The sequence below is a fragment of the Oryx dammah genome, unplaced genomic scaffold, assembly GCF_014754425.2.
Source record: "Oryx dammah isolate SB20612 unplaced genomic scaffold, SCBI_Odam_1.1 HiC_scaffold_27, whole genome shotgun sequence".
Lineage (NCBI taxonomy): Eukaryota > Metazoa > Chordata > Mammalia > Artiodactyla > Bovidae > Oryx > Oryx dammah.
The window spans coordinates 87694035-87713219 of NW_024070211.1; the positions used below are offsets into that span (position 1 = coordinate 87694035).

Consider the following 19185-nt stretch of genomic DNA (forward strand, 5'->3'; position numbering starts at 1 on the left):
CATACCCCTGAAAGTATGGAATGGGGCCTGGGATATTATGATTCTAATCAAAGTTTCCCAGGCACTTCCGGTGACCAGCCAGGTATGGAAAGCACTGATCTGATTTTACCTCACAGGGTTTTTTATGTAGTGCTATAATGCCCATTCTATAGATAAAGAAATTGAGACATAGCAAAGCTCACAAGTATCAGAGCTGGAATATGAACCAAGTACTCTCTAACACTAAATCTTTGTTCTTACTGCTTATCCTGTTCTGCTTCTCTTTCTTCAGAAAGCAGATGCTTCTGCTGTCTCAGATAATTCAGTAAACATCCCTGCCATCTCAAAATCATTCTGTAAGCTATTTTCCTACTTTGGGACATTGAGTAGTCTGACTGCTGCTACTGCTAAGTCTGCTGCTAAGTCACTTTAGTCGTGTCTGACTCTGTGCGACCCCATAGATGGCAGCCCACCAGGCTCCCCCGTCCCTGGGATTCTCCAGGCAAGAACACTGGAGTGGGTTGCCATTTCCTTCTCCAGTGCGTGAAAGGGGAAAGGGAAAAGTGAAAGTGAAGTTGCTCAGTCGTGTCCGACTCTTTGCGACCCCATGGACTGCAGCCCACCAGGCTCCTCCGTCCATGGGATTTTCCAGGCAAGAGGACTGGAGTGGGGTGCCATTGCCTTCTCCAAGTCTGACTACTAAAAGGAACAATAACATGATCACATTGTTTCACAGAGGACAGAGCGGAAATAAACAAGTAATAGATAAACAGAAAGGCATATTCATGTGTTTTCCATTAAAATTTTTTTAGCACACATTTTAGAATAGGGTTTATGAAGATAGATTGGGTCTCAGCTAAAGATTCTTGTGTTTCTGAGTTGATGGTGCCACTGCCCTAGTTATTCAAGACTTGTTTGAGGGGTAGGAGAAGTAGGTAGGGGAATTATACTACACAGTTGAAGTCTTAAGCTGACTTCGGTATGTCACCCCAAATTCATGTCTCCATATTCAAAGTTTAATTTCAGGACCAGTTAGGGAAAGATCTTACAATTCTTGTTGTACATTTCTGCAACATTCTCCCTCTAATTTCTTCAAACACTTTTAGACAAAATTTATCATTCCTTTTCTTAGGGAAAGCTTTTCTTAAAGTGTTGGCTAAAGACTGGTGATAGCTTATTGATGGATCATTCCTACAGTAAGAAGTACATTTGAAGAGAATTTACAGTGATTCTCAGCAGAGCAAGCTAAAGTTACGTAGACTGTGCTCATTCATTGGTCTGATCTCAGTCTTTTATTCTCTTTGGGGAGAAAAGATCAGTATTATGGAGGTATTCTAGAGGACTAAGTGATATATCTAAATGAATCTCTTAATAAGCTGGTTTTTGGTAGTTTAATGGTGGAATTCTTTATTTCCAAGACATCAAGTTGTTTAAAGTTTCTTATGATTTTGTTAGTATTTTATTCTGAAGATGTGATGTAGAGATGTACATGCTTTAAAATCTAGTCTTCAATGATGGTTTTAATTTATTTTAAAATAAAAAATATTCTAAAATAGATTTATCATAAAGGTGTAGAAAAAGGTAACATGCTTAAAAAAACAAACAACTATTCCTTAAAAAAAAATACCCAAAACTATGCTTCTTTCTTTATAACCTGTAACCACTATATTTCTAACATTGTTTCACGTTATCACTGTCTTCCCCTCTGTCCTGGGTGAAAGCCTTAGAGACAGCTACTTCTGTTCCTAGCCCTGTTATTTATGAAGTCTGGTTCATTTACCTTTTCATCCTTTCTGATCCTCTTGTTTTCAGGACATTTTTATACTGGAGGCTGAGATTATTTCTGCAGTCTTGTAGCTGGTCTTGTTTCTAGTCTTCTCTTTCCATCTATACTGTTTGCTATACAATAACATTTTACATGTCTGATTATGTTACTTCTGTGCTTAAAAATATTTGAAGGCTCTCAGTGATCCAGCAGCAATACAAAGTTTGAAGTCTGACAGTAGTCTTCCATGCTTTCTCTTTTGATTATTTTCTCTCATCAACACCCTAAGCCATCCATCATATACATCTAGAAGGCTATTAGTTATGTGCCATCCTTGAAAGAATAGAGAAACTAGTGCTCAAGTCAGTTTCTCTCTTTTGTGATTCACATGAATAACCTTGGTTAAGAAAGGTTTTAGTCATTTGTGAGCATGTTCCATTCTCATACTTGATTATAAGCTCCTTAAAGATGAGGTATATATTGTAATCACTACTGCATCTCACACAGTATTTCTATGTAATAACCATTCTGTAAGTAATGAATCGCTGAATTGACTTTGTTTCATTTAATGTTATACTAAGATGATAATGCAATATATTCAGGAATTGTTTCGTAAATGTTTGAGATGCTTTAGGGCTTTACTTTAAGATAAATCTTGGGACCATGTTTCTTGGGGATAAGATAAGTTGAAGTATTTCAAGCTTTTATAAGAAAATGCCATTATTCAATTTTCTGTGATCACAGGTGCGAAAACATTCTTTTAATTTGCATCACCTGGCTCACATTTCTTTCACCTGTCCTGAAACTGTCTTTCCACCTGTCAGTAGATGCTCTTATGATCTCCAGTCAGTAAACTGAATGCAAACTTGTTTTTTTAGTACCAGTGAGCCACAAATGTGAGGGAATTGATGCACTGACTCTATTGTTAAGAAGTCTTATTGTGGTTAGAGTTAATGTGATTTCAATAAAACTGTTTGCATTGTTTCTATAAGCATATGTGAGCTTAAGTTTTCTGCTTATAAATCTATGTGCTAATAAAAAAAACCACTTGATAAGAAACTGCATTTTAGGGGCTAGAAATTCTTTGGATTTAAGAAAATATGAAGTTAACGTCTTGTTAAATTTTGAAGGCTATAGTAATAGAACTAGAGTATTGCAGCATTGGTACTTTTTAAATGACATCAGTCTCTTCAGTCCTGGCATCGTGACATTTTGTCTAGGTTTTGATAAGGACTAAAGGCTTTTAGATGTTTAGAATATTGAGTTGAGCATACAAAATAATCCTGTTGACCTTAATATTAAAGTAATGATAAATTGATGTTTCACGCTATGTCAAATTATTATCCACCAGGAAACCAAGCCATCTCTGACGATGGTTTGTAGGATTTTCCTGTTAAGTCTATATTTGTTTAAAATTAAGACGGTACTAAAGGGGCAGCATAATAGTATCTAGCCAAGTCTGTTTAGGAAAGTGTGCTGCTCCCTTATTTTGGAAGAATGCAGGGAGAAGTTTACTGAATTTTATTGAATATTTAATATGCTAATATTCAGTTATACTTACAAAATAAATATTACATCTGTAGAAGTGCATCTTGAAATAGGTTGATTGCTAAATGGTTGAGGTTTATGAACACAAATTTCTCTTGATTTTTCTCTTTCACCTTCTATTTAAAAATCAATTACAAATGGTTGCTTATTATAGCAATACAAATTATACAGAAAGAAGTATGTCCAAAAAAAGAAAGAATCATTTGTTCCCCTTTTCCTTTATCAGTTTACTGAAATAACCAGTTTTAAGTTGGTGTGTATCTTTTGACATCTTTCTCTAATCTCACTTGTTTGAATATATACTTTGCTTTTTTTTAAACTAGGAAATGTTATTCTATAGTTACTTTCCTTTTATTTAACAGTATACTGAGGATAGCTTTTCAGCTCAGTACTTTCAGTCTATCTCGTTCTGACTGAGTGATGTTTTTAAGTGAAGTTTAGTGTAGCATAATGCATGCTCACAAAATACCAAAAGTTGATGTTTTATTGGCTTGGAGTTTGTGTTAGGTTTCTACTAAGGGCTAGAACTTACATTTCACAAGTAGTTTTTAATTGTATTATTTTAGGATATTTAAAATATGGTGATATAATGCTACTGTATACTCTTCAGCATATCCGCTCCCCCCCCCCCCCACTCATGCCTAAAAAGTAGTACAGGGCTACTAGAAATGCTTTCTGTGTTCATTATTTTTGTATTATAACCTAAATTACAACTTTTATGTATACTTTTAAACTAATTGTAGGGAGAACTGGCATAAATGATCCATAGACATGCTGCAGCTTGACAAAGTGTTGCTCTAGGTGTGTATAAGTTATTTATCTTACAAATGTACAGGCAGATCCACTTGGATTGGCTGAAAGCAAAAAAGAAGGGCAGGGGAGAATTGAAAGTGTTGGGGGATTGGGGGTGATGGAGGAGGGGGAGTCTGTATCAAAAGCTTAAAACAAGTTAAAGCTGCACATTAAAATTAATCAAAACACCTTGTTTCTAAAAATAACATACTAAATTAAAAAATCTTGAGATCAGTTTTCCTTTGGCCTGTGGAGGGCCCCATCCCATTTGCCAGTTTGCAAATGGGGCTGTTGCATATAGACCAGAGTGCCTAATATCTACTTTTCCTTGTCTGCCAAGGAGATGGTAGGTAGAAAGAAGTGAGTTTGCTTTTCTCTGTATTTTTTATTTCCTGAGTCTCACCCTCAATCTGATCCATCATTCCTAGCTACTTCATTGCTGTTAAACTTTTTTCTATTAATTTGAGATAATAAAAATGAAGAAGTCCATTTGTTAGTGAAAGCTGTTTGCATCAGGTAGGCTGGGAGGCGTTCACATTGGTTGTTTTATTTTCGCTGAACTGTTCACCTGTTGCTTGAGTGCCCACCATGCGGGGTATGCCAGGCACTGTGCTGGATGTGTAGTATTAAGTGGCTCAGGGCCAGTCCTTGCTGGCCTTTTTGGAGCCCACAGTTAACATGTAGGCGCAATAAAAATAGGTTGGTTGATTGGTTGTTTGACTTTGCCGCTTGGAAAGGAAGGGTGAAGAAAGTAAAAAGGGAGTTGCCTCAGTAAATTTGGGCAAAGATGGAGGAAAGGATTCCAGTTCTGTGGTGATAGGGAAGAAGAGCCACATGTGGGATGGTGGGCTCATTTTAAGTGCTCAGTAAGTGTTAGCTGTTAATTGCCAGCCACCTCAAAATTGTACTCCAAAGGAGGAATTTTTTGAAGTTGTTGATTTCAACGTCAAAACTGACGTGTTTTGATCATTTTACTTGAAATTAACTTGAAACTATTGCGACACACACACATACATGTATGTCAGTACTTTGAAGTTAAATTCGAATAATGGAAAAATTTCATTTTGAGTACTCTGTCAAGCACTTGTACAGAGCACTTTATACATATGAGCTCATGTAATCTTTCAATACTCATGATGCAGGTTCTGTTTTATTGCGTTTATTTTAGAGATAAGAAAAGGCATGCAGAAGTGAGGTGACTTGGGTTAGTCAGTCTGCAGAGTGGCAGAGCCTGGGCATTTACATCTTGAGTATTATCCATTGAGTTAATTTTAGTTGAATGGCTTATTTCAATAAATTATTAGGTCAGGTCCATAAAAAACTAAAGGGAGGGATTAGAGTATATAAATTAAATTTAAAATAGTTTTTATAGTGACTATATATATTGCTTTGCAGATCAACATATCAATTTTACCATATCACGATTATTATTGTATAGCATGATCCTTTTCCTTTTTTCTCCTTTACTTGCAGAATACAAATGCTAAATAAAAATATAATTTATTCTGTACACAGTAGTAAACCTGGTGCTTCTAAGCAGCAGCCAGAAGAATGGGCATGGTTGCAATATCTCTTTCAGACTTATAATCCCAGTGATGGCTTCACTGATGAACTAATCACTTCTTAGGAGCTTATTCAAAATCCTCATTCAGCCACCTTGGTCTGTCTTTACTTTCAGAAAGAGTTAGATGAGGAGAAACTGTGGAAAGGAGGAGTTGATATAGCACAGGGAAATTTTGAAGATCTGATTGGATAGAACCACGGCTGTGCATCTGACAGTGTCAGCATTATCAAATCTGTTAATGTATAATGTCTTGCTTTCCCTAGCTCAGAAACATTTGTCCTGATACACATACTATATTATTCCTTTACATATTCTATTTCTGTCAGCTTGGCAGTAATCCTTTTTAAAATTTGCAATTGTAAAATTTCTTAGAATGTAAGATTACTAGATGATTAGAGGAGACAAGTCCCAAATTTGTCGATTTTTAAATACTTTTCTTAAAGAGTACTCAATTCTTCTTGATGGTCCGAAGAAGTTGTTGAATGAGTTATTTAAAAAGTATGTATAAATATAAATCTTGGAATGGTTTAAATAGTAAGAGAAGACTTATAGTACATTTCCTATAATTTTATTTATAGTATGTAAAATCCATATTTCCAGAAAGAGTTCTTTGTATTCTGGTTCTGTATATATAACTGCCTACTGAATATCTCCACTTAAATGTCTCCAAGCACTTAATAGACAAGGGTAATGATCTTCTCTCTCAAACCTAGTTCTCACTAAATGGACAGTAACCATTTGGCTACATGAATCAGAAATCTAGAATGTGTCCCAATACTGTGTTTTTTCTACCTAATCTGCCTTCCTCTAGTACTTACGTTATGTTTCTCAGAGATGCTCTCCTCAGAAAATCTTCTCTTATTCACTTTGCCCAGTGTTTGTTAGGTTTCTCCTTATAGATGCTCACGGTAACCAAATTCCTTTTTATTGCTCTTATGTTATGATCATACATTAATTAGTAAGATTCTTTGATTAGTTTTTCTTCCCCACACTGTGTAGTAAGTGTCAGGAGTGCCTGGCACAAACTAGGTGCTCGGTAAAGATTTGTTGAATGAATACAGAAATATTATTCATTCCTTTCTGATATTTGTTAATAGTTAAATTTCTTTTTCCCTTAAGGAATAAGCAGCAAGTCTCTTTCTCATCTGACAACCTAATTACTTGACGTTAATGTGCTGATTTTGTTTTTACTCTTATCTCCAGTTGCAGTGCATGGTATTCAGGTTTTATTTTCCAAGTTGTGAATCCAGACTGTTTTGTTCAGTTGCTTTTCATCTGTTTGTGTATTTTAGTCAAAAAAAAATTTTTTTTTGATTCCTATTGAGGCCTGTTCTTGGTGTCTCTTGTTTTGTTTGGATTGTCTTATAGCTTATTCTAATACTCATTTATTGAGAGGTGTATTGAGCAAAGGTACACATTTTGATAAGATGCAAGGATGGCACCTGCTTGCACAGTGACATCTTTGTCTCTGAAAGTACTGGTATAGAAACAAAAGCTGAGAGATGTTTAAGCTTTGGGAAGCTACGGCCTAGTTACTTATTTGGCATGTATTCCTTTCAAGGGATAAATTTTACTCTGGAGTACTGAGAAGATGTTTTGATAGTGGGATTAGCTAAGCCTTTTAGGTGAATTATTAAATAATTCTGAATCATTATCACAGGAGAAAATCAAGAAGCAAGAAAAACTAGTTAAGCAACTGGTACACATAAACAAATTGTCAACTCTTTTTTGTCAGTCCTGTTGTTCTCTGTAGAAATGTTGGAAACTGGGGAAATATAATCAGTGATTGGAGGAGGGATTTGAAGTCTTTCTTTACACTCGTGACAGTATTTCTCTTGATTTTAAATTGGGGCCTTACTTATTTTGGGATGACTAGGAAAATGAGAATCTTGTTCAGTATCTGAGTGTCCTGCATCTGAAAAGAATGCATGGATTTCTTCCCAGGGCCGCTACTGCTTGACTTCTTTACCCTGGTTGTGGCTGGGTAAATAGTTAACGGTGGCCTGGTCTGTCACTGTGATCACTCAGTTCTGATTTTACTCTTCTATCTTACTTTCTTACCCTAGTTGTATTATTTATGTTGTACACACCCACAGAGGCACCAGAAATGTTTTTCTGTCTCACTGTAAGGATTTTTCTATCTTCCATGAAGGGAGAATGCAGTAGTTCAGAAAGTTGGAGATTCTAGATTCTGAAGACAACTGTCTGAGAAACTCAAGTCTAGCTATATAAAAATTTCTTGTGCTGCTCTTACAGTTTTTGTTAAAGGCAATACTGCCCTCTGGTGTCCACAATCCAATTCCAACCCATAGCTGCTTAGTTAAATTGCTTCCCCCCCACCCCCCTGCCTTTTACAGTTTAGACCCTACAACTTCTTAGAAAACTGCAAAAATTATTTAAGACTTTCGGTTTAGTTTATTTGCTGGCTTGAAGTCTGTTGGATCAAATAACTTGGGATCATACTAGTCATCTATATAATACCTCTTATCTGATAATGTCCAACATTTAAAAAAAATATATATTACTTTCCTCTGTTCATAAGGAAAGTGTTCTTAGTTCTCATTTAAAAAAATGATACATTGGATCATTGCCAACTTGTAAAAAACGAAATCATTATTCTCCTTCCTTCACTTTTATAACTGATGTGTCATTTTTCATTTCATTCTGGATGTAAATCGTAATTTCTTTTGCCTGTGTTTTTTCTTCACAAGCACGCCTTTCATATAATGATAGAGGTAAGATGCATTGATGTTTGTTTTATGGCTGTGGAACTTTGTGGATGCATACTAAACATTTTGTTCTTAGATTTTGTTGTTGTTGCTTTATTGTGCATCCTTTATAGTTTATAAATTTATGTTATAGTTTTTTCTACTTAAAATATTAAAAATATTTATTTTATCATAGCATTAGTTTTGGGTTTTAAAGAATTGTTAACAGTGTTTATACTTATCTAAAGTGAAATGTGGAAACGATTGTTTTAGTTGATCATAAGTTAACACCTAGTGGCTAAATTTTTAGCCTTAAAACCTTGGATTAATTTTTATAGTATGCCATTAATGTCAGCATGTGCTCATTTTTAACAGGTGCTCACTTTCTCATTGAATCCATCATCTTTTAATGTGAAATCTATATTTTCAGGTAGTTTATTTCATCTTTGGCATCTTTAGTAAATGGACTGGCTAGAGGAATTATAACTTGATCTTTTGCTGTCTGGAAGTTTTAAGGCTTTTATTTAGATTAGAATTGGCCTTTCATGTGGAGAACTCAGAATGAGCAAAATGGTTGCAGACTGCTTCACCGCTCCTCGCTGCTAATCTTGTATCCATTCTTGGTTGTAGGGATGGCGCAGGGTAGTGGTGCTGGGGCGGTGGCCACTGTTATTTCTGTGCGGCTTCTCAGCACGATGTCTTCTGCTGCCATAATTTTCACATACAAATGGGGTAAAGAAGAGATGTGATCAGAGCCATGTTCTAATATGTGTCTTTTTCAGTGGGCAAAATAGTATGGATACTGCAAGAGAACTGGAACTTAGGGAGTTTTCAGGAATTCTGTAGTCCTTATAGCTGTCCCTCCAGAAGTGGTTTTTCACTGTAGCAGGGCAAGGCCATGTTTTATGGATAACATTAGAATGTTGTCATTATGAAGTTTAAGTTTGAATTTGTCTCCTGAGGTGTTCATGTATTTTAAAGGTATAAATCTTTATTCCTAGAATCAAGTGTTGAGTTTTTTATAAATTAGTAAATTGATGCTAATAAACTGAAAATCATTTTTAATATTCTTAGGTTATAGGATAAATACAAGCTAGATGTAAGAGAAGCTGTTAAAGCTTCCTGTGAATGTAGTGAAGAGCTGAAAAGTATGAATTAGAAGAATATTCTAATAATCTTTTACTAGAAAAGCAAAAAGATATATTGATTGGTATTATAGTTATAATCTTACAGAGTTCTCATTTTTAACCTGACCTTTCCAAGAATTATAGAATATTGTTGAAAATCACATATTTCTATAAGTTCTGACATTTTGTAGGTGCTGACTTTTTAGACCTTTTTCTTACTCTTTGAAAATTGGCCTGTGTTGTTGTCAGTTTAAGCTTCTTAAGGCAATTTTGACAAAGCATATTTCAGACTGTTAATATATAATGTTGACCATAATGGTAATAATCATCAAGAGAGTGATCTAAGATTTCTTACTGAAATAATGGTAGCTTCAAAACTTTGTAAGTAGAGTCTGGAAAATTAACAAGAACTTTTAAAAGTTTATCTATACATTTGGAAAACATCTAGTGATTTTTTTTTTTGTAAACATAAGCATTGGAAATTTTTGTTTCTTAAAATTAAGTTTAATATTACATTAAAATCTTATTTTGAACAGTTAGTAAAGTAAGTAAAGTCGCTCAGTCGTGTCCGACTCTTTGTGACCCCATGGACTGTAGCCTACCAGGCTCTTCCCTCCATGGGATTCTCCAGGCAAGAGTACTGGAGTGGGTTGCCATTGCCTTAGTCATCTAAATCCTGTTTTATAGACTGGATCGTATATCCACATGGTTGGTACTCTTTAGAATAGAGAATGGATAATGTGTATGTTATCTAAAGAGACATTATCAGTTAGTTTATAAAAGTTATTACAAATCTTAGTGTGTATGTATAGTACCATTTTACTTTTTACTTGGTTATTTTCCCTCTTCAGCTTTCAGCTCTCATCTGCATGCTTTAATTTTGGCATCCCTGCTTTGAACACTCAATTTTTCAAACTTTTCTCTAAAAGATGAGGGAATCATTGACTTTAACCTTGTAGTTATAAAGTTTTTCAAATTGAACTTTTTCTCTCTAGTTAGCCTAATTATTCTTTTATGCAGTTATCCAATAATTCTTGAATTTTGAGGACTAAGTGGTTTCCTTTGCCTTTAGAAGAGTGGTTTTCAGCTTTTTGCCCTCTGTCTCCTCGTCCACAGAAGTCCTATGTCCCTATCAGTGGGATCTCTTATTACAGACTTACTTGATCAGTCAGGGGATGAGGGAAGGAGGGAGGGTTTAATACTGGTAAACGTCAGTCTTGTTTCCCGTCCCACTGAGGGGCCATACTTCTGTAAGGGTTACATTTGACTTCCTTGACTTATCACTTTGTTAACTAAAACAATCTTTAGCTCTACTAACCTTTCATATTTTGAATGTGTGAAGGAAACGCAACTTCTGTAGACATTTAAAAATTATCTGATGTTAGAATGGGTCACAGGAAGTCTTCTGGTTTATCATACTGTTTTAAAATAGGAATTCACAAAGGATTTTTAGAAAGATTCTCTACTTCAGAAGAAAAAAATTACATTATTTTTTCTCTTTAATACTTTGCAATGTTTCTGTTGCTGAGAATCTTTCTAACGTAGATGTCAACTTTTAAAAAATCTTGAGTGGCACTCAGGCTGATTAATGCCTAAAGGGAGCACTAACTGTCTTGAGGCATTAGAAGAGGAGTTTTGTTTCGTTTATAAAGGGAGAGTAAAGGTAGAAAAACATGCATTGATGAAGGGGGTGACATATAATTTCTGAGTGTCTTAGGCTCCACCCAGTGCCATAAAGTCTGTTGCTATAGAAATTTTAGTACTTCTTACAGTATTCATTACCCAGGCCTTCAAACATCTCTGGAAGCTTTCCAAAAGGCTTCCTTCCTCATGCTTTATTTGCAGATATTAAACTAATACAATGCTTTCTGTGAAGGGTTTGCACTTCACTTTGTACAGGATTCCCTGGTGATGCTGTATTCCTATTTATATATTTGCTCCATTTAAAAAATTAACTACAGCAGTATACTTCTCTTTCATTTACCATAGTGTATCATCTAATGTGACCACTTATTTTCTGAATTATAATTTGTATTTTCTTTGCCATTAAGTCCCAGACTACTATCTCAGTCAATTCTGGGAAATAATTATAAGCAAAAGGATGAAGTGTTACTGGGTGGAAAAATTAGAATGAACAGAGCAGTTTGGTTATAGCAATAGTAACTTACATATTTTTATATGTGCTTTGTATCTGAAATACTTACTTGTAATATATTTGAAAATAGCCATGGGTATTTCTGATATTAGTGAAAAAGAGTTGAAGCTAAACACTCATTGGGGAAAGTAATGGATTTTGAGGGGTGGGTTTTTGATGCATAGCCATAATTTGCTGTTCTGTTACTTTTCAAATCCTTACTCTATAAGGAGGTATCAACTGGATGAAATTGAGATACTATTAGTAGTATCCTGGAAGGTCACAGAAAATCTTAGAATTAATGAGACTGGATCAAAAAGATATTTTCTCCTGATTGCTATGTATATGTAGCAATCACACACACATACAGAGAGTAATAGTGTTGAATGTTATTATGAAAACTGAATTCAAGCTCCTTGGTTTGTGATCACTGTAGAGAATTAGTAATGCTTGAGAACTCTGTTTTGGCAAGATTGAAGTTAATGTCATTTGTATGTGTTTACCATTTTTGTCAATTGATTCCTTAGTATACTCATTTTTTCCTTATATTTAGAAGTGATATGTATCATGTGCTGCTTTTTAAAATAATACTGTTATTGTTTGTAGGACCCAGGACCACCCCCACCTTCTCCATTACTAGGTTTGAAGCCTTTACAGTTACTAGAAGTGAAAGCAAGGGGAAGATTTGGTTGTGTGTGGAAAGCCCAGTTACTCAATGAATATGTGGCTGTGAAAATATTTCCAATACAGGTATGTTTATTGCAGTTTTCTGTTATGCATATATTTGTTAAAAGATGCAACTGGTTAGGTCATTGTAAATCAGAAACAGTCTGAAAACACAAGCCATATGTTTCAGGGTGGTTTTGTGCTACTGGGGAAAATGGTTAGCCCTTTTATGTCTGTCTTCTCATCTGAGAAATTAATCATACAACAGTCATGTTTGTTTGGAGCGGTGGAATTTCAGTATATGCACATACTTTTGCCAGTAAAAGTTGTACACAAATGCAGAGATGATTCTAATTAAAAATAAAAAATTCATTGTTTGAGTGGTTAATTTTTAATGTCCTGTTGACATTACCAGAAAAAGCAAATAAAGCAGAATAATGAAAGAGTAGTGTGCTTTGTTTTAGAATTGCTGTGTGGAGATATATCAATATTACTAGACTGATTGGATTTTGTTCTACTTTTGAGTATTGATGTAATTGTTTCATTTGTTTGGTGAATTTTCAGAGGCAGTCAGCTGACTCCAAATAATTGGTTTACTGTTGACTTTTGTTTCAGAGGCCAGCCTCATAAAACCCTGGTCTCACACACCTCTGAGTTACCCTTTAGTTTTGCTCCATTCGTGGTGTAGATCTGTGATGATTCCTTTGTTCCTGTCTTCTGTTTCTTCACACCTGTGGCTAATGCCATGCATGGTATTGGGATCCTGGCTGGGTGTTTTGATGCAGGTCTCACCGCTCCCCTGCACCTATATTGTAGACCTTCCTTATACCAAAATAACTCAGTTTCTTTGTCTAATATACCTAGACTTTTGCCATCTTACCTCCTTGAAAGCCTGTTTCTTAGAGTCTGTGAAGAAGTTTATTACTTTTTTTTGGTAGCAAGGCAGATACTGTTAAGTATAGTTCAGTTCTCACAGGAAAAGTCTGTCGGGCCAGTGAGTGTTCTTATTTCATGTGAGGACGCATTTGGATTAACATAAGTGTAACAACAACAATGACCACAGCTAACATTTTATTGAATGGTTCTATTGTGTCAGATAGAGGTACTTTACATATGTTAGTACACACTGATATGTATCCATGTATTACCCATACATATACTACCACACACATTACATGTATAGTGCAGCAACCCTGTGAGGCAGACACCACAGTCCCTGGTTTACTAATGAGGAAACTGAATGATTATGTAATGTGCCAGAGATTCTTAGATAGTTTAGATCCAGAGGGTTGTTAACCATTATGCCTCCCTCTTTCAATATTCTCCCATTGTGAAAAGAAACTAATCCTTTGTAAATAGACACAACACATAAGAGGCATGGATCACTTGCAGGCACAAGTGAGTCTGTGGTGTTTCAAATTATTGTATTGCGTATTTATACCCCATTGCTTTCTTATCGACTCTGCAGGGTATTCTAAACATTTTGTTAAGAATGTTTGACATACTGTTAGTCTTCAAAAAAATTTTATTTTCTATTTAGATGAAGTCATTCTCCCTGAGTTTATGTCTCAGAGAGATTATTCTTAATAGTAACATAGGTAACTTCACACCATGATGAAATTACACTGTAGTTACTAACTTGTCTATGGAACATGTTGCCATTTTTAAGATTCAGAAGTGCAGCATTTCTGATAACTCCTACATTTACAAATTAGAGACACAAAAAAGTATGTTTGAGGGAATGGGGCAGGGCAGGCATTTAGTATGGAGCTGTTACCTGTTGTTAGAGTTTTCTTTTGTTAAAAAATAGGACAAAAGAAAACCAAAGAATCTTTTAATAGTTCAGTTCGGTTCAGTTCAGTCGCTCAGTCGTGTCCAACTCTTTGCGACCCCATGAATTGCAGCACGCCAGGCCTCCCTGTCCATCACCAACTCCCGGAGTTCACTCAGACTCAGGTCCATCGAGTCCGTGATGCCATCTAGCCATCTCATCCTCGGTCGTCCCCTTCTCCTGCCTCAATCCCTCCCAGCATCATAGTCTTTTCCAATGAGTCAGCTCTTCACATGAGGTAGTTAGCCTTTAAAAACAAAATTGTCTTAGAACTTACTGGAGTAATATCTTAGATATGGTTTATTTGCCTGTGTTCTTTGTATTCTTATTTTTCTTTCTTTTTAACTCTAGGATAAACAGTCATGGCAGAATGAATATGAAGTCTATAGTTTGCCTGGAATGAAGCATGAGAACATACTGCAGTTCATTGGTGCAGAGAAACGAGGCACCAGTGTTGATGTGGATCTTTGGCTAATCACAGCATTTCATGAAAAGGTAGAACTATCAATACTCCCCATTTTAACTCAGTAAGGTCAGGATTGGCTTACTTTCCTAATGTTGGCTACAGAACCCTCATTTACTTTTCTGGAACAGGGTGTTACTGGTTAATCTTTATAAATAAAAACCTGTTTTAAAAGTAATTTATATTAATAGAAAAACAAAGATGACAACTTTTTCGCCTAAGCCCCTACTTACATAATACCAGTCTTTTGTCCCTGATTTCTTGTGCTGCAGTTACTTTTCTTACAAATAATTATTTTAGAATCAGTTCAGTTCAGTTCATTTGCTCAGTCGTGTCCGACTCTTTGCATCCCCATGAATCGCAGCACGCCAGCCCTCCCATCCATCACCAACTCCTGGAGTTCACCTAAACTCATGTGCATCAAGTCGGTGATGCCACCCAGCCATCTCATCCTCTGTCATCCCCTTCTCCTCCTGCCCCCAATCCCTCCCAGCATCAGGGTTATAGCTAATGCTTAATAATTTTCATTCGCCATTTACCATCCACCTTTATTACACAAGCCATTTCTCAACTTGAACTTTGTTTCTTAAAATTCTTTAATCAGTGTCGCTTAGTGACAAAAGGTGAAGAAATTTATCTGATGTTTGATTTGTCACTAATTTGTAGGGTAGTTATCACCAAAACACATTTGCTATTTTTCCTCGATTTTTCTACTTTCAGAGTTAGTATGAAAGTGTACATTAATGAAGTAGGAAATTGGGTTATTTTTGCCAGTCAGTTTCATCATTGTCAGAAAAAAGTGGCTCTTTTATTTCTCTGATTCTTGACCAAAAGGTTGTCAGTGATCTCCAGAGGAAGATCCTTTAGGTTAGTTGTTGATATGTGTTAATTTTTTGTTCTCCTAGTCCTATGATATAACATCTCTATAGTCAGTATATTTTAACTTTTAAAATATTTTCTAGAATTTTAGATTTCCAATAATCTTTTTCTTTTAAATTTTGTCTTCTAAATGAGAAATTAACTGACTATGCTTATAGCAAACCTTGAAAGATTAGTAGTATTCCTTTCAAATGTATATTAACATGAAACTTAAAACCATTCAGAAAGAAATAGACTTTGGATATTATTCACTGAAAGGAAGGATATGTTGTCTTCCATAACCTCTTAAAAGTAAAAAGGAAAGTCTCCATATACACATGGCTTTTATCAAGAACATAAGTTGTTTTTTTTCCCCCTTTCTTTAGGGTTCACTATCAGACTTTCTTAAGGCTAATGTGGTCTCTTGGAATGAATTGTGTCATATTGCAGAAACCATGGCTAGAGGATTGGCATATTTACATGAGGATATACCTGGCCTAAAAGATGGCCACAAACCCGCCATATCTCACAGGTAGAGCTGAATTTATATTATTTTCCCCAATAATTCAGTATTTGTTTATTATTTAAACTTTCAAACCATTGGGCAAAATTTTTCCCCTAGTTATTTAATCATGCTGTTGGAGGCATTTGATTTTTGTTTTTCAAATTAGCTTTGAGATTGGCCAGGAAGTATTTTGGATGATATCTGTTAACATCATTATCAAAGGTTAATGATTGACTTATGTTTCAATTTGTCTTATTTCCTAAAACATAGTTAAGAATGAAAGTGTATTTATCTCAAAGGAGAAATTTATTTTGCCTCAAAACATGATTTACTTCAAAGATGATTATAAATAGGTATAAGAGGATGTAATTAAGGAGAGATTTTCGAATATATTTTTGGTTGTGTTTTGAATGACCACGTGATCATTACTGAAGCAGAGGTGATGGGAGGCATGATTTGAATAATTGGGTTGCCTAAATTTCCTTTTTCATGAAGAAATAGTACTTGGACCCAACAACGGTCAGATCCTTAAAGGGAAAACATTAGTTCCCTTTAAACATGGGATTCAGCTTTCCACTATAATTTAACTTCCTTGAACCTGGGATCAGTTTATCATCTTACGTTCAATTTAAAGATGGTTTTTAACTGATTCTTGGAACTAATACTTAATTGAGTGCTGGTGGTGTTTTAGGTTGCAGGGAAGCATTACTTTCATTTCAGTTCCAAGTTTGAAAACCTTAAGTGACTTCCACCTCTGAAGTAGCTCCCCTTCATCTTCCTGTATACAGTCTAACTGCCTCTTCCTGAATTTTTGCTTGCCTCACATAGTCCTATGGGAAATAATCCTTGTGAACCCCCAAAGGTTACTTTAAGTAGGGTACCTAAAAATCGGTTGAGTCTAAAACTGGATATTGTATCATTTGTGGGTCTCTATTTCCGCACACATAAATTAAACCATTGCTTGTGACATAGATGTGTTTGCCTGGGGTATAGTTATCTCTGGCATGAACTAGTTGAGGCTGGAGTGTAGAGGAGGAGATCTGATTGCCTTAAAATGGTTACTCTTTTCGGAACACCAGGATCCAGCTGGAGCATGTATGTTTATGGTGAAAATTTTTTATCTGGTAAACATGCCTAGGGATGCTTTTTGTACAGCCAGGTTGATGACTATAATAAGAACCATTAAAATAAGGGACTATTTTAAAATGTAGGCCTCTGCCAATAGGCAAAAAGACTCCAATCCTGCTATTATTTGAAAATTTTTTCATTTTGGTTTTTAAACTGAAGATTCAGTGAGAGTTTCTAACTTTAAACTGAAATATGCTTATATTCTTAAAAAAACATTTGTTTTGATTGGTAGATTGGAGTGAGATAGATAACATGAAAGCTGGACAGTATCTTTGGAATGACAGCTCTTTATAAAATGGCTTTATGGGGATAATTCCTTCCTGTTGCCCCTGTGGTGGATAGGACTTGGTCACTGTACCCTTGTGCTTCAAGCTATATGGAGACTTTACTTAAGCTTTTTTCCCTCTCCCTTTTTCTGTATTTCATACTTTGAATTAACTTTTTTTTATAGCATACATAGTCTCTTTTTCTAGGCAGAGTCAAAAAATTTAAAAGATAAATTGTTTAAACTGAATTTGAATACTTTGTCTATTTTTCTGTTTGCAAGGGACATCAAAAGTAAAAATGTGCTGTTGAAAAACAATCTGACAGCCTGCATTGCTGACTTTGGGTTGGCGTTAAAGTTTGAGGCTGGCAAGTCTGCAGGTGATACCCATGGACAGGTAAGGATGATAACTATAAACTCTTAAGGAAAAATAATCTTGTCCCATATTTTCTTAGATGGCTGGTCTGGAATCAGTTGGTCTAAAATTATTGTGGTGGTTATTAAATTGGCATCTAATACAAGAATAACTGTCTTGAGTAAAGTTTAAAGTTGCTAAGGAAGATATTTTCATATGGTAGTTTAGATCAAGGAGTTCATCTAAAACAATTCAGATGTTATAGGGCTCTATTTTTACAACTAATCAAAGGAGAATCTAACACATTTTAATAGGCCTCATTCTTTTAGGGAGTTCTTAATATTATTAACTCACTAGCTTTAACTTGGGGTTTCCCTAGTGGCTCAAATGGTAAAGAATCTGCCTGTATCACAGGAGACCTGGGTTTGATCCCTGGTTTGGGAAGATCCTTGGAGAAGGAAATAGCAGCCTACTCCAGTATTCTTGCTTGGGAAACCCATGGACAGAGGAGCCTGGTGAGCTACAGTTAACCGAAGTTTATACAGAGATCTCAGCAATAGAACCCTGTAAGGAAGGCCAGAGAGGAAAAGAATATCCATATGTTCTATTTTCAGAAACCGAGGCTAGGAAAGGTGTTTTCAAGACAGTTCGACCAAAAGGTGTTATTTCCTTACAAAGCCAAATGATTTTTTATAATCATTGCTTCATCTTTCAAATTATGCAAATCATTTGATCACCTGATTCTCAGATTTCTCTTTTCCCAGTGTATGCTGTTGGCCTCCAAGAACACAGCACAACAAATTTTGGCAGTACTGACTAATGATTTAAGAATTTAGTCAACAGTCATAGTTCTAGAAAGTTAACAGCATATGTATTTTGGAAGGAAGGCATTTTTGTGGAGTATTGCTGAGATGGGAGATTGTGCAGGAAGTCTAGGACCAAACTTCTGAGCTGATTATTTTAAGACTTAAGTTTTCCAAAGAATTCAATCCTTTGGTACCTTATAAACTTAACTTACCATCCCAAAACTTAGGGGATTCATTCATATCTTTTAATGCCCTCATGATTGGATTATATGATGTGGGTGAAAATAATAATACATAACAATAATACATAATTACATGTATGCATAATAATAAATAATACATCACTGATTCCTTGACTTCAGATTTCACAGACCAGAATATTTCAAATGCATGTTATTGAATATTTTATATTTTGCAAAGAACACTGGAAAAAAATGATTTTTATCTTTTGTCATCATCAGTTGATAAAAGAGAGGACATTTTACACTAAAAAAGTGATGTCATCATTTCATAAAAATAGAAGTACTTTGGATGACATACATTTATCTTTAGGAAAAAAGACTTTTGGGAAAAGCTTGCTTATAGGACAATTAAGAGTTATTTAAAGTGGCAAAGTAGAGAAAGTTACTCTTTAAAGTCTTCTCCTTATTATTAATAAGTGAATTAGAAACTTGAACTTTAGGGTCTTAGT

General features: G+C 35.3%; 1 protein-coding gene across 1 annotated transcript in view; it reads left to right on the forward strand.

Moving 5' to 3' along the window:
• Window positions 1-19185, forward strand: part of ACVR2A (activin A receptor type 2A) — a 93865-nt gene that overhangs the window by 65542 nt on the left and 9138 nt on the right. Inside the window, exons 5-8 of the mRNA XM_040229002.1 lie at window positions 12224-12367; window positions 14466-14609; window positions 15822-15967; window positions 17616-17730. Coding sequence (XP_040084936.1) covers window positions 12224-12367; window positions 14466-14609; window positions 15822-15967; window positions 17616-17730 — 549 coding nt within the window. The remainder of the gene's footprint in view (window positions 1-12223; window positions 12368-14465; window positions 14610-15821; window positions 15968-17615; window positions 17731-19185) is intronic.